Source organism: Empidonax traillii, unplaced genomic scaffold (genome assembly GCF_003031625.1).
Source record: "Empidonax traillii isolate 1590-97213 ecotype Southwest subspecies unplaced genomic scaffold, ASM303162v1 scaffold42:size1813164, whole genome shotgun sequence".
Taxonomy (NCBI): domain Eukaryota; kingdom Metazoa; phylum Chordata; class Aves; order Passeriformes; family Tyrannidae; genus Empidonax; species Empidonax traillii.
In genome coordinates, this window is record NW_020955235.1 from 173494 (window position 1) to 199626 (window position 26133).

Consider the following 26133-nt stretch of genomic DNA (forward strand, 5'->3'; position numbering starts at 1 on the left):
AAAAGGCAAATTCTTTTCTCACTCGTCGCCTTTATTGCACACTGCGGAAATCTCTTTTTCACCCACCAGAAGGTGTATAATATAACCCAATTAAGCTGTTTAGAACCTCGGGTTTTATGGTGTTGTCTAGACAGTTCAAGGTTTTGTAAACAGCCCAGCCAGGTCACCCAAGATAAAGAGGCGAGGAGAGGAGCGGATCTCCACCGGGTGCTGGCCCCCGGTGGGGCCCGCCGTGGCGGAGCAGCGGGCTAAGCTGAGCTCTCGCCAGCGCCGCTCTCCGCCAGCCCTGCCCGGCAATCATATTTAAGAGATCCACCCTCTGCCTCCAAAGTGCTGGGTGTTTTTTTGGTTGGTGGTTTTTTTTTTTTTTCCCCGCTATTTTTTTTCTCCCTTTTTTCCCCTCTAGTGCCAATTGTTTATAGCTCCCTCTTGTCTGACTCGCTCCGAGCCCTCGGTCTTTCTGCCTTGCCCTTCAATAACAAGTAAACAATCATCGACGGTGGGAATTCTGGGCTTATTTTAAGCCTGATCAGTTAAAAAAAAAAAAAAAAAAAAAAAAAAAAGCCTTTTTCGCTGTTTATAGTAATTGTAGTACCATCAGACGTGATGGTCTGCAGACAGCCATGTTGGCTCTGTCTCACAGCGAGGGGAAGGTACACATACCTACAAAGGGAGAGTTAGGCATCTAAACTACTACTTAATTAAAATCCTTTTAAAATAACCCGACTAGGCTTCCTCCTGTTATTATTTAACCGAACTTGGCTCTAGCCCGGGAAAGGCTAGGATCTTTCAGAGGTGGAAATCCATACAGTGCACGGAAGCTATAACCTTAACTTTACTAGAAACAATTTATTCACATGAAAAAGACAGTGGCCCATGCTTTTGGATGACAGTAGAAACATATATATATATATATTTTATATATATAATGAGCGTACATTTACCATCTCTTAAATAAACCGCATTCACTTAAAGGGAGGAAATTGTTATCCTAGCTCAAAAGCAACAACAGAGCCCCCCCGAACTCAATGAATTGTAAGCAAAAACTACCAGACACACTGCAGGTCCATTGCTGGTACTGTGGGAGAGGGAAAAAAGCACCTTTGGCGAAAAACACTTGAAAGTGGACAGTAGGATTTACTCTAGTTTCCCCTTATCAGGAATCTGCTCCGCCAAGCCCCGAAATCTCCAGTGGCCATTCAGTGTGTGGAGTTGCACATGAAAATGAAACTTTGAGTTCCGCAGGGTGGATGTGTCATGTAAACCAATTAACTTTTGCATTCAGATGGTAGGTCAGAGAGACCAAACTATTCTTCGTGTTTCTTCTTTCTTCTTTTTCTCTTGCTTTCTCTCTCTCTCTTTTTTTTTTAATATATTTTTCCTTTTTTCTTTTCTTTTTAATTTTTTTTTTTCAAAACAAAGGATTCCCAGTGAAGTACTGGAGTCGATCTCTGTTCAGTTTCTTTTCTTTCATCCTTCGATTCTGGAACCAGATTTTAACTTGCCGGTCAGTGAGGTTGAGCATTCTGGACAACTGCAGTCTTTTCTCTTTGTTTATGTAAACGTTGAAGAAAAATTCCCGTTCCAGTTCTCTTATCTGATATTTGGTATAGGGACACCTCTTTTTCCTTGATCGTTGGGGAATTGCTGAAATTCAAGAAAGAAGAAACTTATTTACGCTTCTGCTACGAACATGCTCAGCTACTATTTGATCAGAGACTGATAATATCCCATTGCCTGGATAATAACCCTCTAGCAGTTCAAAAAATATTCCTGATGCTTATAATCTCCGGGTGAGTTAGTAAAAAAAAAAAAGCTAATATTTCCCAACTTCTCCTTAAAAGAGAGCTCTTCGAGCAATACAGAGAGATATTTAAATGGGCTGGAAAAATTCCAAGTTTCTCAAAGTCCTCTCACGCACACCCCCCGCCCCAAACAAACGAGGATCTTAAGCTCTAAACCGAAGGCAACTCTGAGCACTACCTGTGAAATCTCCCCGTCTCCCCCTGACAAATCAACAATTTAATAACAATTAATATCCTCTTCCAAGAATACCTTAAGCCCACCTAAATTGGTTTCCTATCGTAAACACGCTTTACAACGGTAAAGGAAATCTTATAGGATATATAAAATCCTTTGGATGCTTATAAAATTGCACATAAAATGCGGCTTGACAAAGTGTTGGCCTTGTACTCTTGCCCCCAATTTACTACTGATACCTACCTGAACTGTTGCTCTTCTCTGCAACAGCCTCACCAGAAGGGGAATCGGCGCTGTTTGCTGGTGTCACTTTCTTCTCCTGGCTGGAAGGTGTTTTACTGCAAGTGTTGTTCTGGGCTTTCAAGTCGCCCTTCTCCGCGTCCCCCTCGCCCTCGGAGTGCTGCTGGTACGGGGGTCCGGGGGCTGTCTCGTAAAACTGGTCGAAACCTTGCGGCAGGATGCCGTTTCTCCCCACCGAGCTGTAGAAGTTGGAGGCGGCGGGAGACGGTCCGTGGTGGCCGCAGACAGGGTCCGTTTTGAACAACATTTCCGTCCTCCTGTTCGCAGGCTGCAGAAAGTCTCTGTGCATCACCTCTTCAGCTGAGTAATAAGGAGCATAACTGCCCCTATACTGCCATTTGCTGCGCTCTAATCCGTATTCCCTGAATGCTACTTCGCGCACAGGTTGAACATGAGGTAAATTAGAAGAATAAGGAAAAGTCATTTGACAGGACGACGATTGAGACAAAAAAGAGGGTTTCGTCGAGAAATCTGAGGGTGAAACGTAATAAGCGCACCCTGGCAGATACATATTGGATGTGCCGTGACTGCAATCGTCAAACTCAGTCATGTCTTCCTTTTTGTGATTGCAAGGAACCAGGAGGCTTCAATGCATTGAACAAGATCCATCTATTGCACAAGAGGGTTTGGACAGGATCAACTAAGAAAAAATCCCCACCGTGTGCTGACGTGCAATTCATCTTGATTGATTCTAGTGGTAATTATGTCACGTGACGCGATGTAGAAATGTCCTTATATCTATATCAGCCCCTCGGAAAGGCTCCTAAGATCTCTCCAAAGAGCCCTCCCAGCACGGGGAGGCGAGCGCGCCGTTTGTACAAATATAGCCAGTTTTTTCTCTCATCCTCTCACCAGGCGATGTGAGATACACGTAGGTGGTGCGGCAGATCACCTGGGGCCGCGCCGCCCGGGCAGGCGCCTGCCCACCGCCGGAGCCAGGCGCGGAGCCCCACGGCGAGCGGCCCCCAGCCCGCATCGTCTCCCGGCCCCCGCAGGCAGCCAGGGGGGAGCACTGCCACCGTCGGGAAAGGTGGCCCTGGGAGCGAGGGGTGCGGGCTCACGGACGGGCACCCCGGCTCGGAATCGCTAGTAGCCCCGGGATCGCTACTACTTAGAGGGAGAGAGACTCTCCGGTCGCCGCTCGCGAAGATGATAAGCGGGTGGCTGATGGTTCACTCAGGAAAGCCAAGTCCCATTCACATGCTCGAGAGTACAACCGGATCTGCCCGCCTGGCTCCTGCAATCCACAGTTGGCATCAAAACCGGTCACGAAATTCAAAGCCTGAGTTTCGACCACCTCGTTTTCCCTCGCTTATAAGCCCAAACACTGCGCACTTGTGTCAGGGCGCCAAACTGAAATGAGAAATACGCAAACAGAACATCTCTCAGCAGCCAGGTTTATGAAAGGGAGACACTTTCGCGCTCTTCTGGAAGGTAAAGGGCTAGGGCAGGAAAAGAGGTCCACCAAGCACGGTTTCCTTAGGAAGCAGAGCAGAACACAAAGTGACCTCTGTTCCCCTGCCTCCAACTCCCACCAAAATGTTCATTTTCATTGGAAGGGAAAAGCAGGACTGGTAGTAGACGACATGCACAGCAGCCGCCAGCCCCGCTCCCGCCCTGCCTTCGAGGGTTCATTTTTGCCAATTTTCATTTTCTCCTTGAAATATAATTTTGTATGAAAGAGCACAAACAGGGTCGCAAAGGCTGAAAAGAGAAGAGAATAAATAATACACGCCTTAATAGCCCTATGCTCGAGTAATTCCTCATTCCAGAAACGTTTGCCAGCTCTCTATGGGAATGCCTTTTTTCCACCACTGCACAGCAGAGTCAGCGTAGCCCCACGACATGCCGCATTCCAAATAAACCCGAGATCTGGACGAGTCTCCCAAGCCGAGCAGGTCCACCTCCGTTCAGCCCGGCAATGCCCGGGCGGAGGCACCGGCAAGTCAACAGGCCCCACATCACCTCCACGAATATCAGCATCCAGGTCCCACAGCAAGCAGAGAGCCCAGCAGGTGGGGAACTGGTCCCACAGAGCTGAGGGCAAGTGGGGAGAAGGCCCGTGTGTTTCCCGGCTCCTCGAGGTGGCAGTGCCCCCGGGGACCCGGCTACGCTGCGACAAGCGCCTCCTGCACGCCCCCGGCTCCACGATGCGGAGAGGCTCCGGGGGCGGGAGCCCCGCAGCCCGGGCTGTGCCCCGCACCCTGGCCCCCGCCCCGCCGCCGCCACCGGCACGGCCCTTCCTGCATCCCCTGGCTCCTCTGAGCAGTCAAGGGCTGCCCCAGGGGCTTCAATACCGCAGCCCAGCTTGCCCTTTCTAAAAATAAAAAGACCAGAGCCAGACAGATACTACGGAACTCATTCCTTCACCCCTGCCTTTCTTTCCCTTTTTTCTTTGTACAGTATGTCGGGTTTTTTGTTGTTTTTTTTTCTTTTTTTTTTTTTTTTTCCCCTGGTGCCTCCCTCGCAAAACTCCTCCAAAGCCAAACATTGCTCCCAGCAGATTATCACGAGAAACCAAAGCACAAAACCACCATTCCTTCCCTTAATCGGCTTTCGAGCCCCCTCGATTATGCTGCAACAGACAAAAAACCACCTCAAAATGATGTCTGCGCAGTTAAAATGGCTCCTGTGTCACTTACCACTCTGGACCTTGCAGCAAAGCAAGGCAGGTCTCCGTTTAGATTGTACCCCCCTAGGTTTCTGATCGCCAATCTCGTCAGAAGAGATGGCTCTGGGAATCTATGGAGCTTCATTTTCTTTACCGTTCAGACAACTGATTCCACCTTTGCCAGAATGCTTCACCTTCCTTTCCATGCAACAAGCCTAGCATCAATTTTGGCACAGGAGCCAACCGGTTTCAACTAATTCAAGTTCAAAGACATGGCGACGATTTGTTAGTACGAAAACAACCCTTTTAAGAAACAGTCCTTTAAAAAGCGATCTAATTTGGGAAACGTGAGACAAATATCACAACAGAGACCCCTCTGGAATAAGGCAGAGCTGAGGGTCCCCGTCTGCCAGAGCATTTTCACGCTGGGGTCGGTTCCCAACCCATCTCCGAACATTACAGTAGCCCCCCCTCTTTTCTTTCTTTTTTTTTTTTTTTTTTTTTTTTTTTTTTTTTTTTTTTTTTTTTTGTTTTGTTTTCTTTCCCCTTAAGCAGATTAAATATCATCGAAACATAAATGTACATCACGTACACAGTCAGGCGAATACTTTACCGTTAGGCGTCTTGAAACATCTGCAATCGTTGCCTGGAATCTCCAAGTATTCAGGTCCAAGTGACATTTCCAAATGCTCTCCGTGAAAATTAAGGCAACTTGCGTAACGGATGGGTTTAAAAATATACCCGGTCCGACTGGAGAAGATGCGGTATTTTTGTGCCACCCAAGATAAGACACTAACTTGACCTTAACTTTGTTATGGCGCCCCTAGTATCTGGAGAACGTGAACAGACACTGTCTGGCAGCTCTCGTAAAAACCGACTGGAGAAGAGATTCTGAGTCATTTCATTTATTGCCACTACAGTTCTGCAAGAAAGCTTTTCCTCCCTGCCAAACTTTAATTATTTATGCTCTTTTAGGAAGCACAAAGGCAACCAGAGCCATTCCCAACAAGCCGAGTTGCGCTTGCAGCCTTATCAAACGATAGGGAATGGAGAGCCTCCTCGGAAGGGCTTTATCACGTTTAGGCTGCAGTGGGAATGCAAAGATGTTTATGTTTGAGTAAATAAAGGGATGGACGGTCTCCAGCATGCTGTGGAGGGACGCGGGCGTGGGAGCAGCAAGTGGGTGCCCGCTGCTCCATCCCGCCCCGCATACACCCGCAAAACCGGAACAGGGGGCGAAATACACCTGATAGGACATCCGAAATAATCCAATCGAAGGGCGTTGAGTACATCCACCTCCTTCGGGTGCATCTCCCGCACGCCCACCCGGCGTGTCGCACACGCGTGTGCACACATGTGCCCAGGGGGCAGCTCGGGTGGGTGTGCGCAAGCAGAGCCGCATAGGCAGGGCGCGCCCTGCTTCTGCAGCTTTGCCACGCGTGTGTGTGCTTCCTCACGCCCGAACGACCGTTCTCGCCTCCTGCTTCAGAGGAAGGGATGAAACCTGGAGTATGGCACGCGTGAAATCATGCATCACTTTCTCCGGCCGTTGTGTCTATGCATAGTATGAGCCCGCAACTGTTTACGTCTGTGTGTGCACGTACGGTTACACGCAACGGGCACTGCTGAAAAAAGCGCATCTACATATACACAGACACTCACAGAGATACATGATACACATACTTTCACATCAAATCGCAATTTAGATCCTACCTCCTCTGTTTTTTCTCTTTCCGTAGGCGATTTAGACTAGGAGCTTCACAATAAGCTATCATCGTGGATCAGATGTGTTTAATAAATAATACATTGCCTTTCACATGTCTTCACCCGAGGTTCCCCTTCGAATTTCACATCACCCATGTAATAAAGGGACGCGTTACAGTAGGGAGAAGCAAGACAAGAAAGAATGGCGTCAGGGGTCCATTTCTCATGGACTATAGCCGTCGGAGTAGTATTCCAGGAGAGAATAATAAAAGGGGCTTTATCTGGTTTTTGCTTTTCTCCTAGCTTGCATCATTGGGGTTGCTCCTAGTTTTTTTAATTAGGGAATGCCACTGGATGAAGAGACCCTTATTGTCCGCAATGCATCAGTTCCCAGCACAGAGGCTGAATGTCTCGAAGATTTGGAGGAACCCGGGAATGGTGCCTATGGCTGTAGATGGCTAAGTGCGCATCCCTTTCCCCAGGGGGAACTCTCACCCGGCGAGGCTTCGTCCCCGCTTTACTACTGGCAACCACCCCGCCATGAGTGAGGTAGGGTTTTTTTCTGCATTGGGCAAAGCAATAAGAGCGGTGAGACAGGCTTTGGGCTGTTTTTCCCTCTCCTCACGACACACCACCCGAGCGTTATCTTTGAGGCTTTCTGGAAAGCTTTCGGGAAAATGGCTGCACCTTTGTCCGCCTATAAATCCGGGATTTACCTCCAAAATCATCTGTCTACCATGCCTTTGCGAGTAGTACTTGCTGCACAGGAGTGAGTAGGAGCGAAGTTCAAATATGCCTCTTTATGAAATAATAAGTTTATTGCCTTCAGGAAGGCTATAGCCCTGTGTAAGTAGGTAGCAGCTTTGTGCCGTTCCTTGCAGTTGTTAAACCTTGTTGCATATGCCACGAACAACCATATCTGAGCCTACTTTATGTACCAGAAAACAAGGTGGCCTCTGCCCCTTCGTTAAGGAACAGATTTAGATGGAAATTGCAGCCAAAAGGGTTTTTAATAAGAACTAAAATTCCAAGACATATTTTTTTAGAATTTACATTCTGAGGTAACAGACCAAGACAATGTCTAATTTCCTCTGGCCCTGCAGCTTCGGCCAGTCTGACTGCTCTGGTGCTGCAGAGACGGGCGGCTCTCGACAGAGAAAGCTTGTCATCAAGATGAGAGAAAAATCGATCTCATTCTCGTCCCAAAACAGTAATCAAACGGCTTGGATACTGCTCCTAGCCCCTCTGGTTGGGTTATTCTCTGAAGTTTATTTCTGGGCAAAACCTCGAAACTGTTCTCCCTTTTCCCTCATAAAAACCTATGCGGAAACGGGGACAGAACCCCAAAATAATCAGTCCCACCAAAACCTCCGTGCTCTCCAGTATCCCCCGTCTGCAGCAGCCTAGAGGTGAGACGGGGCCCCCAGCTTCCCGCCAGCCGTGACCCGGCCTGGGGCCCTGCCCCGGCACCGCCCGCTGCCTTTCGCCTGTTTAGGGCAGCGCTTGGACAAGGCCAAAGTCAGGAGCGCTGGAAGGGCAGGGCCCTGCCGGACCACCTGGGAAGGCATCGGCGCCCGACCCCACGGCCTTCTGCGTCCGCGGGACCCCGCCGTGCCCCGCAGCGCGGCGAGGGGCAGAGGCGCGGTTTTTCCCGAGGGAGGATTTTCTCTGCCGCGCCCGGAGAGCAGCCCTGCCCGCGGCCTGGGGGTTGCGGCCCAGCCGGCGGGCACACAGGGCCCCCCGCCCGTACCGTGCCGTCGGGACGGGCCGCCCCAGCGGAGCGGAGCTGCGGGAGCGGCCGGAGCGGAGCCGGCGCTCAGGTTACGCGCGGCCTTGCGCGGATGTCACGTGCCCTCTCCGCCGGTCTGCGGCCAGATCTGCGGCTCCGGGGGGTGTAGGGGGGAAGGGAAGTGGGAAAAGAGGGGAGGGGGGGAAGACTATAGAAAAAGGTTGATTTGTTAACCACTTTCCCCATCGCTGCTCGAGCAGGTTACTCCAAACCACAAAACAAGCCGGCGCCGCAGGCCCGCCCTGGTGTACAGGACAGCAGATGAAGGGAGCAGCCGGGACTCACAGAGCTGACGTCTTTACTAGGCGTTATTCCTTTATTTTGCTGCAAAATGGTGTTTACATACAGATAAAAGAAATCGATCTTATATTAGCACCGCTTGTTCTCCGGGGAAAGAGAGGGTAAGATGCAGGAGAAAATCTATATAAATGGAGAAAGAAAGGTAAAAAGCTGATAATACATATTTCCGTTCTAGTCCGGCTCGTCTTCTTTATCTTGGCTAAGAACTCAGCCTTTTGCCAATCTCGGCAGGGATCCTACGCGTTTCGAGAACTCGATTTAAATGGTAAAAAGACACATTCCCGGCGTTTCAGTTGCGCGTACGCTCTACTCTAGGGGTGAACACTCCGGGCACAGGTTCATGCAGGAACGGGCGGACTCTGCTCTAGTACATAGAAAGAGCCTGCTCTCGCATTACTACTCTTTTCTTTTTCATCCGCCGGTTCTGAAACCAAATTTTAACTTGCTGATCGCTTAAATTCAGTCTGTTCGATAGTTCTTTCCTCTTCTGTCGGTTAATAAACTCATTGAGGAGAAACTCGTTTTCCAATTCAGCAATTTGTTGTTTTGTGTAAGGTTTCCGTTTCTTTCTTGATCTCCCCTGGGTAGGACACCAAGGCAAACCTACAACAAACACGTCGATAATTTAGTGGATCGAGTCTGGATATGCAAATATATGAATATGCACAAAATCCCGCAATAACAGTTCTAACCTAGGTCGGAAAATTGGGCAAAGTACATACAACAGCACAATTTCTATCTAACCTTCCAGTCTGATTAAGCGATTATCGCTCCTAAAAGGTTACAGGGCGTTACAAAGTAAGTACAAAATCTTAGAAAGAAAATATAGCTAGGTCGCTTCTAACTAAAGCGAGATATTTAAGGCATACCATCCTGCACTGAAGGTCTGAGGCATGACTGGACTGCTGCAGGCTGAACTGTCAGGTTCAAGTTGACGGAATTCTTGATGTCCTCCTTTAAGCTTGAATTGCAGGAATTCACTTCAAAAAGAGCAGCCGAGCCATGCAAACTTCTCTGCAGGCTCGAGTGGTCATACTTTACGGGCTTTAAGTTGGCTGTGTGAGTAACAGTTGGGTCATTTGCAAAAGATTGCCTCTGCCTGCATCTCTCCTCTTGTTTAGAGCTCGCATCGTGGGCGTAATATTTATTGTTGTCTTCCAGGCATTCCTTGTTGCCGTTGGAGCTGATGTTGATTGGAACGGAGCCGGGGAGGTAAGGCTGCGCCGCGCCGCCGAACGCGTGGCTCTGCGGCTGGGCTGCGCACGAACTTGAGCAAGTCCAGGGGATCGAGCTCCGGGGGTAGGAAATGGTGGGCAGAGCCGCCAATTGACTGCCATTAGCCCGCAAATTAGGAAAATAAAAGGAATCTGGAGATTGCAAATTCAAGAGAGAACCAACGTAGCCAGATCTGTAGAGACTGCGATCACACATTTCCAACAAAGGACTTCAGCTGTTCTTACAGCGGTATTTAGTTACAACAGGGAATAAGCGGAAAGCCTGAAACGATTGGACGAAACTTAGCAGACAGGTTCTTCAAAGCCGGTAATTTCAGCACCGCCTCCAGCGACCGAGCCACAGAGTTCCCCCCCACACACACTTTTTTCTCCCCCCCCCTTCTTTTCATCCCCCCCCACCACTTTTTTAAAGTCTTATGATAACACTTGAAATATGAAAATACCGAGCTTGCAAGGGGGAGGGGAAACATGGTCTCCACTTCTATAAAAGTGGCCAGGGCGGGCTGGCTGAGCTGCGGCGCCAGTGGAGAGATGGGAGGAAAACAAACATTTACCGAGAAGACAGGGTGCAGCCCCCGTGCCGGCAGTGCCCGCCGGCTGGCAGCATCCTCTGGGCCAGAACGATACCCACGGTAAGACTGTGCATCGAGGACTGGGAATAATCTGTGGTGGCTATGAGACGTGAATGTTCAGGGCACACGTATGTATTTCTGACCCTAATTACATTCAATGCATAGCATATGCTAGCAATTAAAATCTTAATCGATCGGATATTACCAGCATTGTCATTCTAGCACACTAATGCCTAGTATTCTCTTAGGTCCGCACGCCTGCCCTTTTTACACCTTTTACCTTTCATCTACATTCCAAAGCCTTTCTAGGCGAACAATGCTTCTAAAACTCGGAATCTGTTTTAAACTTAAAATACAATCAAACAAGCATCAACAAACAGAGAATAACAACAGCAACAACTTAAACAACCCGCAGATATTAAATAAATAAATAAATAAATAAAATCGAAATACTTCAAAAAAGAAAATACTGGGCTCTGCAGCAGAAGGGGTGTGAGTGCAGCGGTACCTCAGCTGGGTCCCCCCCTGTCATCTCTCAGGTTGTGTGTGAGGAATTTTTCTCCCCTGAAAATAAAATTATCCCTTACAGTATTATTACTGTGTTATTTTGGGAAGTTATAAGTAGTTTTAAATTTCTGATAGACCAAACAAGAACCCGGACATTCCACTTTCTGTCCCATTTTCCCCGTAGCACCAGAGCAAGTAAAATCATATCTGAAAGCATCCTCAGAGGAGATTACTTGTGTCCTTTCCCAAACCATGCAATTCGCGAGACAGTGGACTTCCCAAGGAGGAAAGGCGAAGTCCCAGGTGCTGCACCTAAAAACACTCGAGAGGAACTGGAGGGCTCGAGGAGGGGTACCCACGGGCTCCGTGCTCCCGGCTGCTCCCTGCACAGCCACCCCACTGACCCACGGGACACTTTGGAGGCACATCTGTCATCCGGACCGGGTATTTCTGTTCTCGGCCTCTTTCCCAAGAGAATCTCCACTGGTCTGTGCGAACCCTGCGTCAAGCGAAGCCTTAATGCCTGGACTTCGCTGCTTTCATTACCGCGGTTAAAAATTTGTAGGGTTAATTTTCCCTGTTATTGTCCTGTTAATCATAGTTTTAATCTTGGTTTTATTTCTAAGCCGAGATCAGAGACGTTGCCCTTCTTGACATTCTCCTAATCAAATTCATCTTTCTGTTTAATGGGAAATTGGGGTAAATTCTGCAGTAATTTCATTGCCCTGGAAGAAATCTTTAAATGATTGCCCTCGCCTAGACCACACAGGACCACACAAGCGCCGCTGGAGGATATTGCTGACCACTGCTTTTAATTTTTATTGTTTGAGTTATGTCTACCAATTGAATCTCCTGCTTATTAGCTTACTTGTATTCTGACTTTTCATTCCCTAAGAGAATGGGGAATAGTTTTTTTTTTTTCATAGTCACCTTTTACGAAAAAGCTGACTGATTTTTGGTTCTCGGGAGAGAGAAGGAACATTTTCAGTTCAAAGACTATATTTTTGTCCGCAATAAACACAAGGAAGGGATGTGAGTTCCAGTTACCGGAAAGAAAGGTGACACTTCAAACTAATTTTATGGGGTCAGAGAAAACAGAGCTTTCAATTAATAGTCAACTCATCTGTAATTGTTAATTAATTAAAAGAAATCAAAACCTAGAGTAGCTGGAGACAGTCACAGCTGCAGAAAGTGATGTTTATGTTTCAATCTACAGGGAAAAGTATTTACAACAGAAACATCTTGTTCCCGAGGCGACTGGCCACGGAGCGGAGCGGAGGGAGAGCCTAGGACGGATTTGTGCTGCTTTTTCCAGCCACAGCCGGCTGCTGTTTTAGGGGGGTGGCGTGTTACTGCCGCGGGTGTCCCCCCGCCTGTGTACAGGAAATATCACCACTGAGGGGTAGAGCGACCCGGAGGGCTGCTTTCACACGCTCCTTTCCGCCTTTTTTTTTTTTTTTTTTTTTCTTCCCTGTTTTTTAAATAGGCATCCGGATCGGCCTGGACATCAGAGCTGACCACACGCTATAATTTCACTGGCATATCCTTCCAGTTTACAGACGAAGGTTGCGCTGCGTGTGTCCGAACAGCCTCCCTCCCTCATTTTTCACTCGGAAGCACGGCTCCCGAAGTGAGGGGAAGGTTTCTCGTGTCTATGCCGGGAGCTGTCCAGGAGATGGCAGGATTGCCTCAGACATGGCTGGGAAATAGCGCTGCCTTACAGGAGCTAAGCAATGCATCACTGCGCCACTGAGCATTTGCAATTCGTTTTGTCGAGGTACATATTAATTATCTGTAGTAACGTGCGCTACATTTAAGGCGAATCATCATGCCCTTTTCTCTAAACATGGATGGCTGTGACCGGCTACAGCTGGGGCTGCGCCGTGGCAGCCCAGCCCCGGGGCCGCATACAGCTGGCGTCCTGGAAGAGTCCAAGCTGTAGCCACGGAGCTTTTGAATAACGCTCACTAATGCCCCAGCTCCAGGCTTAGAAAAGCCTTTCAATCTACACCGGTAGGTAAACGGGCTGATGTGTCCCGGCCCCACCGTCCTCCTCCCTGTAGCTGCTGCCTTCTTAATGATTCTGCATCTTCTTATGAAATTAAAAGTCGACTCCTTTCCATCTGGTACCTATTTGCCAGACAGTTCAGGTTTCCTCCTGCCCTGAGAAGGCGGCTTTGGCCGTGGCAAAGCACACTCTGAGAGCACGGAGCCCGGCAAAGCCAAAGGTTAAGCCTGGAAGGAGGAAGAGAACAGCCCGCGATGGCTCCGGGGCCTGGAAACAAAACAGCTCTGGTAGTGCCCGGCCTTCCATCTCCAGGGGGACTCGGTGGGAGGAAAAACCTCTGTAGAATTAATAGGAGTGCGTGTGGGTGAGTGGGGGTGCCAAGGGGAGAAGACAAGAATTTAAAACATTCGGAGAAAACAAGGCTGCATCAGCAGAGAGGGCTGTTCCAGGTACGTAAATGATGAGTATCACAAATATCCTTTTATCCCAGAATCAAACAAAAATGCACTTCGTAATAAAATCCGAAGTGCTCAGAAATGGACTTTTTTCATCTGTTCGGGGAAAATAAACTCCTCAATTACCATGAACGTTAAAGCGGAGTAGAAAGGGGGAGGAAGAGGGCGGAGGAGGCAGAAGATAATTCCCCGATGGAACCAGCCGGTTGCGGAGCGAACGGAGGGGGGCCGTACCAGACCGCCCCACGGCCGGGGAATCGGCAAGTGCCGGTCCATTTGGAAGGGGAGAACAAAGGGGCGGTGGGCCGCGCTCTGCCGCCGGGCAACGGGCAGACGGAGCAGGGCTGGGAGGAAGAGGGGAGAGACAGACTTTCCCATGTCTCCCATAGTAACATTTCTCTTCGGCAACATTTCTTTATTCCCAAAAACTCTTTCCCATCGAAGGCACTCTCGGAAACCCGTTTCCATGCTTTAATGCGCCTCTTGTCCTATCTACCTCTCATCTCCCAGGAACGGCGTCCTATAAGTGCCCCTGAGAAGATCCCAGGCAAGCCTGGAGCCCGTGAAACCCCTTCCTGAAAAGAAGGCGAATTTCTTTCTCTCTTTTTATATATATCGAAAAGAAACCTTTTTATTAATGGCGGTTCAGGAAAATATTTGCAACATCGGTAACTGTTGGGAAGTCCAGACTGTATTTCCAACACAAAAGCAGATTTTAAGACAAATAATAATAATAAAAAAAAAAAAGATATGGTTTATGGAGAAATAGACTTATCACATGTCTTACCACATACAATGGTAATCAAAGTGTTTAGAGCAATAGTATATTATAATAAATAATACTAGTTTGGAACACACATTTTAATAATTAGACGAGGCACATTAACAGAGAGGATATCACTTCTCTCTCCTAGTAGTTGACTAGCGCGTCTGATCACCCTGTGTATATCATAACATGTACACTAGATTTAAAAGAATTACAAAATCGACAAAATTCTAGCCTTTCGGCCCATATAAACTGTGGCATTTTTGAATTTCCTTATTTATTGTTTCTGTCATTAACACCTGTGGGTTTTTTCGTAAATTAAAAATTAGCAATGAACTTCCCTTATCCAACCAGGGTGTTTTTTTTTTTTTTTTTTTTTTTTTTTTTTTTTTTTTTTTTTTTTTTTTTTTTTTTTTTTTTTTTTTTTTTTTTTTTTTTTTTTTTTTTTTTTTTTTTTTTTTTTTTTTTTTTGGCGGGAGGAAGGGGAAGAGTCTTGCGCTGGTCCGGACAAACAGGATAGAGCGGACATTTTACCCTAGGTCTGCGCAGGTCCATACACACCTCTGTAGGGGTAGCCTCTCCTCTGGCTGCAGGGTGAGCCGGCCAACTCATCACGCCGAAAGCGCTGCCCCCAGGTGCCCCGACCTGCGTCTCCGCGGAGTGCCCAGCCGAGCAGCCCCCCGGCCGACAGCGCCCACCCGGGACCAAAGTACCCCTTCCTGGGAACAAACGGCTCCTTTTCCAACCGAGCAGCGTGGAATCCTTTCACAGAAAACGAAACTGCGGCAAAAAGAAACCCCAAACCCAACCTCAAAGCCAAACCTGCGGAAACGGGAAGCGCGGTGGGACATGCCTGGGACTCTGTCCCGCAACAGCTCGGAGAGACTCTCTCTCTCTCTCGAAAAACAATTAAAAATTCTGCTGCAGCCAGTAACCCTCCAAGTAATTCTCTCCAGTCCCAGTGGACTTGGCGGGTTTTGGCAGAAGGCGGGTGCTGCCACAAGTCCGTATGCCGGCTTTCTTGCATTTTCCATTTTTTTTTTTTTTCATTCGGCATAGTTTGAAGTTTACGATACTAAATCAAAACTGACACTTTTTGGCACTGTCTGTTGCTCAGAGAAAAAAAAAAAATACAGAAAACCCCCGAAAGAGTTAAGCATTAAAGAAAGTTATAACTGTAACCGTTCAACATATTTAAGTTCGTTTATACTGGCCTAGAGGGGAGAACAGAAAATATAATTAATATTATTATTATTATTATTTTCAAAAAGAAGAAACTGAACTATAATTCAACTCAAGGCTTGTCAACACTCCCTTACACTTAGAGAAAAACACTGACTTTCACGGAAAACAATTCCCGAAATTTCGCCACCGCTGGAATGACAAAAAAAAAAAATAAAAAAAAAAATTAAATATATTTTCAAGTCTTTCCAAGAGTCTTTAGCTGGTCGTAAATTTAGTTTATATATCCATCACTGTCCGCATCTAATGTATCAAGATACATTGTCTTTCAGTTTGGAGACTATTTTCTTATCCTTCACCCTCCTGTTCTGAAACCAAATGGTAACTTGTCTCTCAGACAGGTTTGTGGCTGCGGATATCCTTCGCCTCTTGTCCTTGTTAATGAACTTGTTAATGGCATATTCATTCTCGAGTTCTTTAAGCTGCAGTTTTGTATACGGCACTCGCTTCTTTCTCCCACGCCGGTAGACACACATATCGGGCTGGTTTAGTGCAACGTCCCCTATTGTAAAAGACATTATGTGAAAAATTAGAATTTTATTACAGGCGTTTAAAGCTTAACCAATACTTGTCGGGTACTGGTTTTCATGGGCAAATAAATAATGCCGAGTTGTTTACAGTTTATTATTATTTACGCTACCACATTATTTGCACGTTAGTAAGGCACCACCAAAACCTTGATGGACTGTCATCACTTTTCAGGCATGCAACGCTAACTGAGCATGAAGGGCGGCGGGGGCATTGGCTTTGGGGCCAAGAGCAGGTCGGTGCCGGCAGCACACATACAGAAATCGCTTTGATGAGAGTTTCCCGGGTTTGTTTGCATGTGGTTTGTGCCTCTGTGCCCTCACTACTTGCAGTCTCTTAAGAGGTCTGAGGCCAGATCAGTCGCCAACCAGAGAGGCAGAAGAACGCAACCCTTTGAGCCATCTTCCTGAAAACTGCAAACGCGAATAAAACCCGGCCACAGAGGGAATGAGCAGAAGGAACCCGAGGCCGCCCCAGAGCCCGCGGGACGGGCGTCCAGTGCCCAGGCGCTAGTGGAGGGGAGGTTCTGGGGTCAGTCCCGCGGGTATAGAAAGCAGAAGGTGAGATTTTCTCTGGAGTAAGGAGGGGAAAGGGGGGAGAAAAAGAGAAAATCCGCCACCCCCACCCTGCTCTATGCGTGTCTGTGCAGCGTGTCCAGCTCGGTAGGCCACCCCTGCAGCCCGGGGGGCGGGGGAGGGGACGAGCAGGCGGAGGAGGCGCAGGGGAGTTCTGCTCAGACCATTTCTCCCCTTCTCGTACCTGGAAAGGACGATTTCCAGAAGTGTGAGCTCTGTGTCTGATCTTTGGCACAGTAAACCTGACTATTCCAGCCATTAGCCAGAGTCCAAGACTGATAGCCCTCCATTGATATGTATGTTTCGTGTCTCGGTTCCCCAGAGCCAAACGTTGAGACCATGTCTATGTACCCAGGAACGTGCTGGTAAGGGGTTGTATAGCCCTGGTAGAAGGACACTTCCTTCGCCCTGGAGGAGACTTCATTGGCGGGGACACTCGTGCTGGTCAAGCTGGAGACGTCCATATACTTTTCCACGGGAAAGCCGCCAATGGAGGCATGGGGGGGAGACTTCAGGGCATTTTGCTGGATCCCAACCCCGTGGGACATCCTGCAGCTATAGTATCCATTGCCAAAGTGATACCCATAGCCCAGCGCGGGGGCGGCAGCCGGCGTGGCAGAGCTCGGGCAGTCCTTGGTCGGGGGGTCGGGCCTCGCCGCCGCCCCTGAGCGCTCCCCTCCGCCGGTGTAGGCAAACCCCGAGGCGGCGGCTGCGGCAGCGGCGGCTGCGGCCGCTCGGCCCGTGTGCGCCGCCCCGAAAACGGGCGAGGAGAGAAAATTACGGCACTGCCCGGGGGCTCCGCCGCCGCCGCCGCCGCCGCTGCTGTCGCCGCGCAGTCCGTCCATCTCCCAGCTCGCTGCTTTGCTCATGGCCTTGCACATCGCGGGCGGCGGCGGTGGCGACTCTGTCCCCGGTCGGGCATGATGCGTATGGTTATTTGCCTCCAACAGGTTGGATCCTGGCGGTACGTTTATAAAAACGAAGTCCAGGTTGGGAGGGGGGACGGGGGTGGGGGCGGCCGGCCCCAGATTAGTTTGCCTCAGCCCGGGGGGCTGCTCATAGGCTGCCGTCGGAACATGTGACCCTCCCGCTGCCCGCACTGCCCCTTTCGCCTCGCAGCCCCCCGGTCCACACCGACGGCGGCTCCCCCCTCCCCCGTCTATTCCCACCCCCGCCCCACCGGAGAGCTCCCGCCCCGCCACGGCCCCGGCGTTGGAGGGGGGGTTGGGCCGGCGGCGGTGATGCCCCTCCGGAGCAACCCTGGCCCCTATTGCTTTCATCCCCCCCTTCCTCCTGCCCGCGGCTTCAAAAGGGCCAGCCAAGTACCAATGGACCTTTTGAAGACGCGGACAGGGACTCTTCAGAGCCGCGGACAGAGGTCTAACCGGATCCACAACGAGATCTTCTCCAGCTCATTATTGCGTCTGCAACATGGGGAAAAAATCGACACAGTCTTTGTATTCCATCCTCCCCACCTCCCTCCTTCCCGGCGATATATGGAGTAGAAGTGTTTTGTTATAAGCGAGAAGGGGTCCCCTGATTTCACTGAGATCTCGGTCCACGGGAGAACCCTCGTTTGGCCTCCCCCACCCCCACCCCGATATTGCTAACGGCCAGGAAAAAGCACCATGTCTGTGCGCGGTGCAAGATGGTAAACCTGGCACTCATTAGATGTGGCTTTCTTTCCCTTGCAGTGTCAGTTCATGTCGTGGTAAGGCAGCCTAGTTAAAAGGCAGCGTTCGCTTATGCTGACGACTGTTCTCGTGGTGATTTCCCAAGACTGTGGCAAATCCTTCTGTCGTCTCTCTCGACTATCCCGCTGTGTTGGGATGAAAATTGCAGGAGTGCGAAGTGCTGGAAATAGAGAAAGCTCCAAAGACGACTCCGAACTCTTGCCCCAGCCCTAACCACAACCCCAATCACAACACCAGCCCCTGCGCCTCTGGACCGGCTCCTGTCGCTCCGCAGTTTTGTATTGGACACTTAGCCTTCTCTCGGGCGCGGAGGGCAAGAAGTTGCTGTGAAAGGCGGCAGCTCCGAGGAGAAGGGCAGGGAGACTTCGCGCCGCTGAAAACCATGTAGCTGGGGCCGTGTTTACTGTCCCTAAGGAGGCTCAGGCGCATGAGAAAAGAGAGGCAACCTCCTCAGAGGTGAAACTCTGTGCCAGCAGGATTTCGGGACTCTGGGGGTGTCCTTGCTGAGCAGCCCGGGCAGGTGGTGGCGGGTCCCCCGGACCGTTGAGCTACCGCGGGATCGCGGCAGGTCCCGTAGCAGCAGTCGGTCCCTCAGCCCTGCTTTATAATCTGTCTAATAATCGTAGGCAGTATCTGGAAGCAGGGTTTGGAATGACAAAAGGGTGCCAGTAATTACAGCAATAACCGGATGGCATAGGCGAGTTCATGTTCATTAACTCTGACCACTTAATTGATATTAATCTTTCATAATCAGCTAAGAAGTTAGCCGGGCGTGATTACGTGTTTTACTCAGTTATAAGCTGAATTAGTATTTACTCTCAGGACATGAAACCCTCTGTATTTAGGAGGACGTTTTGTCGAGGCACAAGTTTCTCACCCTTTTACGCCCCTGCATGCAACTTTCTAGTGAAAACATTGCTAAAAAGAAAAGTCCCGAGAAATGAGACATATTTTCATTTGTATTCCCACGTTCCGTTGTGTTTCCTCTTGCAGTAAATGCGGTGAAATTTTGTCTGACGTCAGGACATTTCAAATAAGGCTGCTGAAAGAAAGGATCACCTAAAGCACAAGGTTTCAGAGCTTTTTGAGGTCGATTACCTCAAAGCAAATCACTGTGCAGCCGCAGCGACGCCCGCAGAGGTCTTCAGTCCTGCTGAGACATCTGCTCCAGAGAGAGCCCCTCGGTGTACCAGAAAACTCATTGGGCGGGTTTATGACTAACAGCCTCAATTTTATAATGAGCCGTTTTGTGAAGGTTGTATAAAGCAGCAATGTCGTGCATACATGATATTACGCACACGAATAAAAATAATGATCTCATAAGCAAAGGTCGGTTTTCTGAGGGGATCTGCCCAGTTTACAAGTGGCGGGAGGCGTCCCGCACCTCCGGGGCCGTGCGTGGCGCCGTGCGAAGGCCGCGGCCCCGGCCCGGAGTAGCCCAGAGTTTCCTTTACTCAGGGAGGATAGTCCCCACCGAGACTTCGCTCCAAGTCGGGCAGGGCAGGGGGACCTGCCGCGCTGGCAGGGCCTCTGCCTAAGGGCAAGTCCTTGTCTTCCCCCAGCAGCGCTTCCGCGGGTGCCCAGCGCCCTACCGAGTCCCCTTGCGTTTTCCATTGACACACTGCACAGGAATCTCCAGTATACACGCGCATATAGCATCGCTGCAGGCAATGCTTGTGGTCTCCCCGGAAGAAAAGGTTGTGAGATTTATATATATATATATATATATATATATATATATATATTTTAAAATCCCTGAAATTACCTCATTTCCTCAAGTGCATTTACAATGATTTAATACAGTTAGGATTCTACTCAAACTTTTAGCACAGGTTTTTAGTATCTGCCTAGTATTCGTCTCTCACAGAAAAAACAACCCGAATTTTGATCATCTCCCTCGCAGGGATCTGCCCATGGTAATTGTGTCTACAGAAATCTGCTTCTGTTAGAGTTTGCTGGGGGGGGGGGGCGGGAGAAATTCATCTCTCCCAGGACAAACGGAGAACGCAAACATGATCATTCAAGTTGTACCTCTCCCAAACCTTACCCCCTGCTCACTGCGTTCCGCTGTTTCCTTTTAACTTGCCTAGAATTTTAATAGCTAAACAGAACAGAAGAACTTTCATTTTCCCCTACCACTTTAAAAAATAGCCAGTTAAAGTAATGAAAAGATTTAACAGCAACGCAGGAAGAACTGTTAAACTATTTTCCCCTCCAGATATGTGCCACAGCTTCTCATGTCTTTAGTTACTTCAGCCTTAAAAAATCCATTTCGAGTCGGATAAAGTTTTCTCAGCGCTCCCCGAGTGGTCTCGGTGCAGCGGCCACGGGCGGATGAGCACTGCGGGTGTTGAACTTGAGCTCTCGGGTCACGGGCTGGTGCTGGCCGCTCCCTGACTCCATCCTCCGCTCTGAAGCAGCGCGGGGACGTCGGGATCCTGATTTTGGAACAGCGCGGCTGGCTGCCGCAGCTGCGACCTAAACTAGACCATCAGCCGAGTCCGTTTGAGACCGGTTTGGGCTTTATCGTTTGAATTAAACTCCGTCTGTGTGCAAAGGCAGCCCCAGAAGACACCACGCGCCCACGAACCTCGCGTAGCGCCCGCGGGATCTCCGCCTGGGCAGTGCAGGGAGGGATGGTGTACAGGGCCAGCGGGACTCGGGGATATACTGTGCTCGTGTCCTTTACTCGTGGATGACATTTTACAGATAATCTGGACTGAAGACGCTCCAAGACTGGCCTTATGTTTATATGGCGGTCTGAGGGGAGGAGAGAGCCGGGGCTGAGGGTGAGCGCACTGTGTGCTCAAGGTGCAGGACACGTGCTGCTCGGATGCGGAGCTGTCTTGCCAGGAGGCCTCCGACTGGCACAGGGAGGGCGGGCAGGGTCGGCGGGAAGGGCGGGCAGGGCGGGCAGGGCTGCACGGCAGAGTGGCAGCACTTGCGGGCAGGGCAGGAGAGCAGGCCGGGCAGGGCCGGTTGGCCAGTCAGGAAGGTCAGGTAGCGCCTGTGGACATGGCCAGAGGGCAGGACAGGACAGAAGGGCAGAATGGGCAGGGGTGAACGGGTAGGGCTGCAGGCAGGACGGTCAAATCAGGCAGGGCAGGTAGAACCTGCGGGAAGGGCAGGACGGGCAGTGCCGCCGAGGCGCCGCCAGGTGGCACTGCCGCGTCTGCCGGCAACGCTGTCGCCCCCGCCGCGCGGGTCCCCCGGAGCGGCCCCTGCTCCCCCGGACCCCACCGGGACCGGCTCCCCGCGCCCCGCACACCCCCCAACCACCACACCCCCTCCTGCTCCCACCCCGCGGGCCGCGTCCCGGAGACTTTGCGCTGCCTCGGATACCTCCCTTGCGCTGCGCGCCGCCCTGGGGCCCTACTGGCAGCCTGCTCCGCAGCGTGGTAGGAAACAGATATTCCTACTCGTCTTCCCAAGAACATTCTTGGTGAAAAGCTGCCCGCGGTGTTTGTCTCATTTAATACGAACTTCATTTCACTTAAGCTATGTGACCCCCTTTCCCCCGGTGAGATTTTATAAATGAACACTGAAATATTCTTTGATGCCTCCAGCAACAACTTTCAAGGTAAAAATCTGGCCAAAGGCCTAAGTAGCCATTTAAACTTAAAAAGAACAACTGAGTAAACAGACTCTAACAAAAGCTCGCATATTTCGGCAGTTTCTCAGCAGTCTCTGTAACTTCCTCCCCCTTTGCCTACTAATGTCGGAGGTTCTTCAGGCTTAGCTGTTGGTTTTGAACAACTATAAACATATTCCAAAAGATCTTTTTAGACTACTGTGCTATTCTTTTTTTTTTTTTTTTTTTTTTTGGGGGGGGGGGAACCCCCACAAAGCCAAAACCAACAACAACCTCCCCATCACAAAGCAAAAGCAACAATCAAAAAACCCCACGCAAACCATCAACCCCCCAAACAACACACACACACAAACAATAATTCAACAGATGAATATCAGTGCAGTAAATGCCCCTAGTTTACTGGCAATATAAACAATAGGCAATTAGTTTATTTGGGGGTTAGCGGTTTGGGGTGAACTGACTAACTGCAATGCAGGTAACAGTTTTGTAATCTCTCCTCTACCTGGTGGAAGATTATTAACATCTCTTATAACATTTTATATCCTTTGCATATGAATTTAGCTGTATTTTAAGGTACGTTGTTCATAACCTAAGGTATCAGTATTATTTAAAAGGTGCAAAATATGACCCTAGTAAAGATCATTCATAGCCGCACTTGAGTGTAACTTATTTTTCTTACACTGGGGCTTTTCACATAGTCTTTTCCATCCGCTCCAAATAACATAAAAATCCTTCCCTCCTTTCTAGTGGTGCAGTAATATTTTTTGAGTCTAAAGCTGTGCCTGCTCTGGTGGTGTGCACACACGATTTGCCTTCGAGATGTGGTATCTCGGCTGCGGTTTCCGAAAGAGCAGGGGGAAAAGATGCTCGCCACGTTAGAGCATGTAAGAAAACAGACGAGGGCGCCAAACGACAGCAATAAAACTGGCCGCAGGTTTCCGCTCCGCCTCCACCCCGAGGCGACCGGCGGCCGGGCCTCCTCCTGCTGCGGAGCCAGGCACGGCTGGGGAAGCGGGGGCTGCGGGACCGTGGTGGGGCTGCGTGGACGCCGGACCCGTCGGGCGGGTTAGTGCAGTGCCACATGCTCGGCCGCGCTCCGCGGGTGCACCCTGGGGTCACCCCCCGTCCCTCTGGGAGGGCAGCGCGAAGCCTCCGCTCCCGGCCCGACCGGAGACCCCGCGGGGTGTCATCTGCGGCCCCGCGGCCCGCGCACCGCTCCACTCCCCTCCGCACCGGGCCGCTCCGCCGCCGCACCCCCGGGCGAGGAAAAGTTGACGTTTACTTTTGCCTGTTTTGGGGACTGTAAAAGTCAGGACACCACACTGCAGTCTAAATTCACATTTCGAAGGGTTGACATAAAACTCTCACTAATGGAAGGCTGGGTTTTGGAAACAACGCCCAGAATGCTTCCTAAATATTTGGTAGAATGTTTAGAGAGACTTTAAACACGTTATTAAAAAAAAAAAAATCTGACAAGTATCTCATTTTCGAACTGTGAATCATGCGCAAGAGCACAAGAACTTAGGAGACGTGTGAACCAAGATTAGCAAGAACAGTCCTCCTTCGGAAAAAAAAAAAAAAAATCAAACCCACGTTTGATTGGGGTGTTTCTCCGGGCGATGAAGCTCGGATTCAGGGTCTAAAGACTAGATGATGTGGGTGAAAAAAAATCACGGCGAGAATAAAGGTTGGGCAGCTATCGAAGCGCACTCCCAGAGATGCTAACGACAAAGGATTTATCTTCGTTTAAATGGTTGCCATCAGCGTCATTATTACTAGCTAAGTTACCGCTGAAGGGAGACTTTCCCACTGTCACGTCTGCTGAGCGCGGCAGCCCGTGTCTCCTGTAGCGCGGCTACGCTTCGACCCGCGGCACCCGGCAAAGAGCGGAGGGATGAGCTAACTGAGCCACAGGTAACTTTGGAGAGAGGGTGCTAAGATGATGTTTCTGATAGCTCCGAGCCTGTAGTCCATACCTCCCACCATCACTTAATTCTATGATTATTTTTTAATTTTCAAATGTGTAAGTTTTATTAGCAGTGGGGAGAAAAGAAGCAGAGGGCTGGAGAGAAACCTGCCGGGAGGATTAAATGGACGCCTGCGGAGTGTTTTAAATCACGAATGCATTCAGTGTCCTTCGGTTATTTCCCTCCCCTATCATACCGTCCGACGGTCAGTAGTGTCCCAGAGGGAAGAAAAAGCCCAGGTTAGCTTCGTCGATAAGCAGGATAATAGAAAATTTAAAAAAAAAAAAATCTTATTTGAGGACGCAACGAAGAAAAATTTAAGAGTTGTAATATACCAGATTATAATAAATATTTAAATTTTCAGGTAACTGCTGTAGGTACGCTCGAATCTATGCGTGATTATATCTGTGCTGGCTTATAAAGTCTGGGCATAAGGTCTGCGCGTGTGAGAGAGTGCGTGGGGGTGTCAGTGTAAATTCCTAAATAAAACTACTAATGTGGTCTAGAAATGGGAGGGAAAAAGTAAAGAGAGATCAGCGGCAGGAGGTTCTCGGTCATCTGGTCCTCTTCCAGCATTTCCTTGCTTTGCTATCTAAAATACGCCTCAGAAATAATAATAAAGAGAAACATTATCTAATATTTAGCATGTAGTTCTGTCCGAGGACAAATGAGAAAGAAGCTGCATCATTAGGACCTAAAAGGCAACAAAACAAAAATCAGAGCATAATGATGCACCTAAATGAAGGGGGAAATGTTGCACAGCTCATTTTATTAATCAGACTGTCAATTCCACCCCAGAGGCCAAACCCCAGAGCAATTGAAGCAAGATCTGATCAAGCTAAGGACAAGAGCTTTACTCCTCACTTCTTGTCTTTCTTTCCACCTGGATATATTTGTCTGCTCTGAAGCCGCCTTCATTATCCACTGACAGGAGCTTGTATTTATTTGCTTATAAACCTGTTACAATAAATGATTATTCGAACAGCGTCATTCGTACCTTAATGACGAGCACCACTTTTTGATGAATGACATTTCGGGCTAGAAAGGATGTATGGGTCATTTTGACCAGTCATTCCCTCGCTTTGGCATCCCACAATTTTTACACCTCCCTCAAAAACAGATAATAATATTTAGAGACACTTGCCGGGCTGAATGTGAATTAGCCCCTGCTGCAGCTCATCATTAGTACAGGACCAGCCCTGCAACTTTGACATTTTTTATAAAGCTGAGATGATGGAAAGAATAAGAAAAGAGATGATCCTGATGGAGAGAGGGCTGCACAGCCCTACAGCTGGCAAAAGGCTCTCGAATTTGTCAGACTCAGCTGGAAATGCGGTGTTGGAGGCCCTTGAAAATTCTCCGCACAGTGGTCGCCTCAGCCCGAGACTGACTGCCGCCTCCCTGCACAGCGCTATAGGGGACATCTCCGCCAAAGGCAAATTTGAAATAGACACTTTATTCAGTCTTCAGCATCCGAGCAGCGAAAGCACGGTCTCCTCCGAAATCCCGCCGTCGGAAAGCAGGAAGAAAATCAGCCTTTATTCCGAAGTTGCTCAAGAGGCAGATATGAACAGTGATGTGGAGGTGGGCTGCTCTGCGCTCCGCTCCCCGGCCAGCCTGACTTCCTCCCAGCTGAAGGAAAACAGTAACAAAGGTAACTCTTCCTTTATCATCTCCATCTAAGCCCCTCACTTTGCCAACCGGCTTTAAAAACCAAAGGAAACCCACCGCCACTGCAAAAGTTGCTCGCTTCTGCATCGGTGCTCTCTCTTGTGCGAAGACAGAGCTCCAGGCTGTAAAATATTATTGCAATTACTGCGCTATCCCTATAACCGAGACACACTGCTCGGGCAGCTCTTGTGCGGGTGCCTTCGTGTGTGTGTGTGTCTGTGCATGCCCAAACCCATTGATATGTAGATATATATCCAGAATATATGTGGGCACAAATATCCACCCACCTATATTTAGGCAAAGCTTTCTCCGCGTATTTCCCCGAGCTCTTGGAGCTCTCGGCGCCTCTTGAGCTGTATATGCGTGTATATACATACATAGATTAAATTAGGGAGAGAGAGGGGAATGAGAGAAAACTGCCCGCATTTGTCTGTGTGTGTCCTTCTCTGTGTATATGCAACGTGCTGTTCGTGTCCAGCTCGGGGTAATTTGGCATTGTTCACTTTTCCTCTGCTTGTATCAGGGAGTTTGAAACTGCCTCGTCTCCTTCCCCGTGCTTTGCGGGGCATGGTGATGGACGGTGGTTGTTATTATTGCTGGAGGTTATTGGGGAGGTGGAGGTAGATAAACGGTGGAT

At 49.4% G+C, this 26133-nt stretch overlaps 4 protein-coding genes across 4 annotated transcripts in view; 1 reads left to right on the top strand and 3 right to left on the bottom strand.

Moving 5' to 3' along the window:
• Positions 1–1345: 1345 nt before the first annotated feature.
• Positions 1346–2908, bottom strand: HOXD11 (homeobox D11). Its single transcript, XM_027878460.1, has 2 exons — positions 2224–2908; positions 1346–1647 (listed from the first exon to the last, which is right to left on the bottom strand). The coding sequence occupies exons 1-2, from the start codon at positions 2828–2830 to the stop codon at positions 1412–1414; spliced, it is 843 nt and encodes a 280-aa protein (XP_027734261.1). The 5' UTR covers positions 2831–2908; the 3' UTR covers positions 1346–1411.
• A 5619-nt stretch (positions 2909–8527) lies between these two features.
• HOXD12 (homeobox D12) lies at positions 8528–10190 on the bottom strand. The gene is made up of 2 exons (XM_027878464.1): positions 9554–10190; positions 8528–9287 (listed from the first exon to the last, which is right to left on the bottom strand). The coding sequence occupies exons 1-2, from the start codon at positions 10113–10115 to the stop codon at positions 9049–9051; spliced, it is 801 nt and encodes a 266-aa protein (XP_027734265.1). The 5' UTR covers positions 10116–10190; the 3' UTR covers positions 8528–9048.
• A 5109-nt stretch (positions 10191–15299) lies between these two features.
• HOXD13 (homeobox D13) lies at positions 15300–17453 on the bottom strand. The gene is made up of 2 exons (XM_027878454.1): positions 16757–17453; positions 15300–15971 (listed from the first exon to the last, which is right to left on the bottom strand). Exons 1-2 carry the CDS (start codon positions 17451–17453, stop codon positions 15721–15723), a joined length of 948 nt encoding a protein of 315 aa, XP_027734255.1. The 3' UTR covers positions 15300–15720.
• Positions 17454–25055: 7602 nt separating this feature from the next.
• Positions 25056–26133, top strand: part of EVX2 (even-skipped homeobox 2) — a 3547-nt gene continuing 2469 nt past the window's right edge. Inside the window, exon 1 of the mRNA XM_027878451.1 lies at positions 25056–25479. Within this exon, the coding sequence (XP_027734252.1) occupies positions 25056–25479 (424 nt within the window). The remainder of the gene's footprint in view (positions 25480–26133) is intronic.

Excerpts from the sequence above, each read along its gene's own strand:
- HOXD11 (XM_027878460.1), bottom strand. The coding sequence starts at position 2,830 with ATGACTGAGTTTGACGATTGCAGTCACGGCACATCCAATATGTATCTG. Across the intron at positions 1,648-2,223 it reads AGAGAAGAGCAACAGTTCAG|CAATTCCCCAACGATCAAGG; the intron begins GTAGGTATCAGT and ends CTTGAATTTCAG.
- HOXD12 (XM_027878464.1), bottom strand. The coding sequence starts at position 10,115 with ATGTGTGATCGCAGTCTCTACAGATCTGGCTACGTTGGTTCTCTCTTG. Across the intron at positions 9,288-9,553 it reads CAGACCTTCAGTGCAGGATG|GTTTGCCTTGGTGTCCTACC; the intron begins GTATGCCTTAAA and ends TGTTTGTTGTAG.
- HOXD13 (XM_027878454.1), bottom strand. The coding sequence starts at position 17,453 with ATGTGCAAGGCCATGAGCAAAGCAGCGAGCTGGGAGATGGACGGACTG. Across the intron at positions 15,972-16,756 it reads CTGGAAATCGTCCTTTCCAG|GGGACGTTGCACTAAACCAG; the intron begins GTACGAGAAGGG and ends CTTTTACAATAG.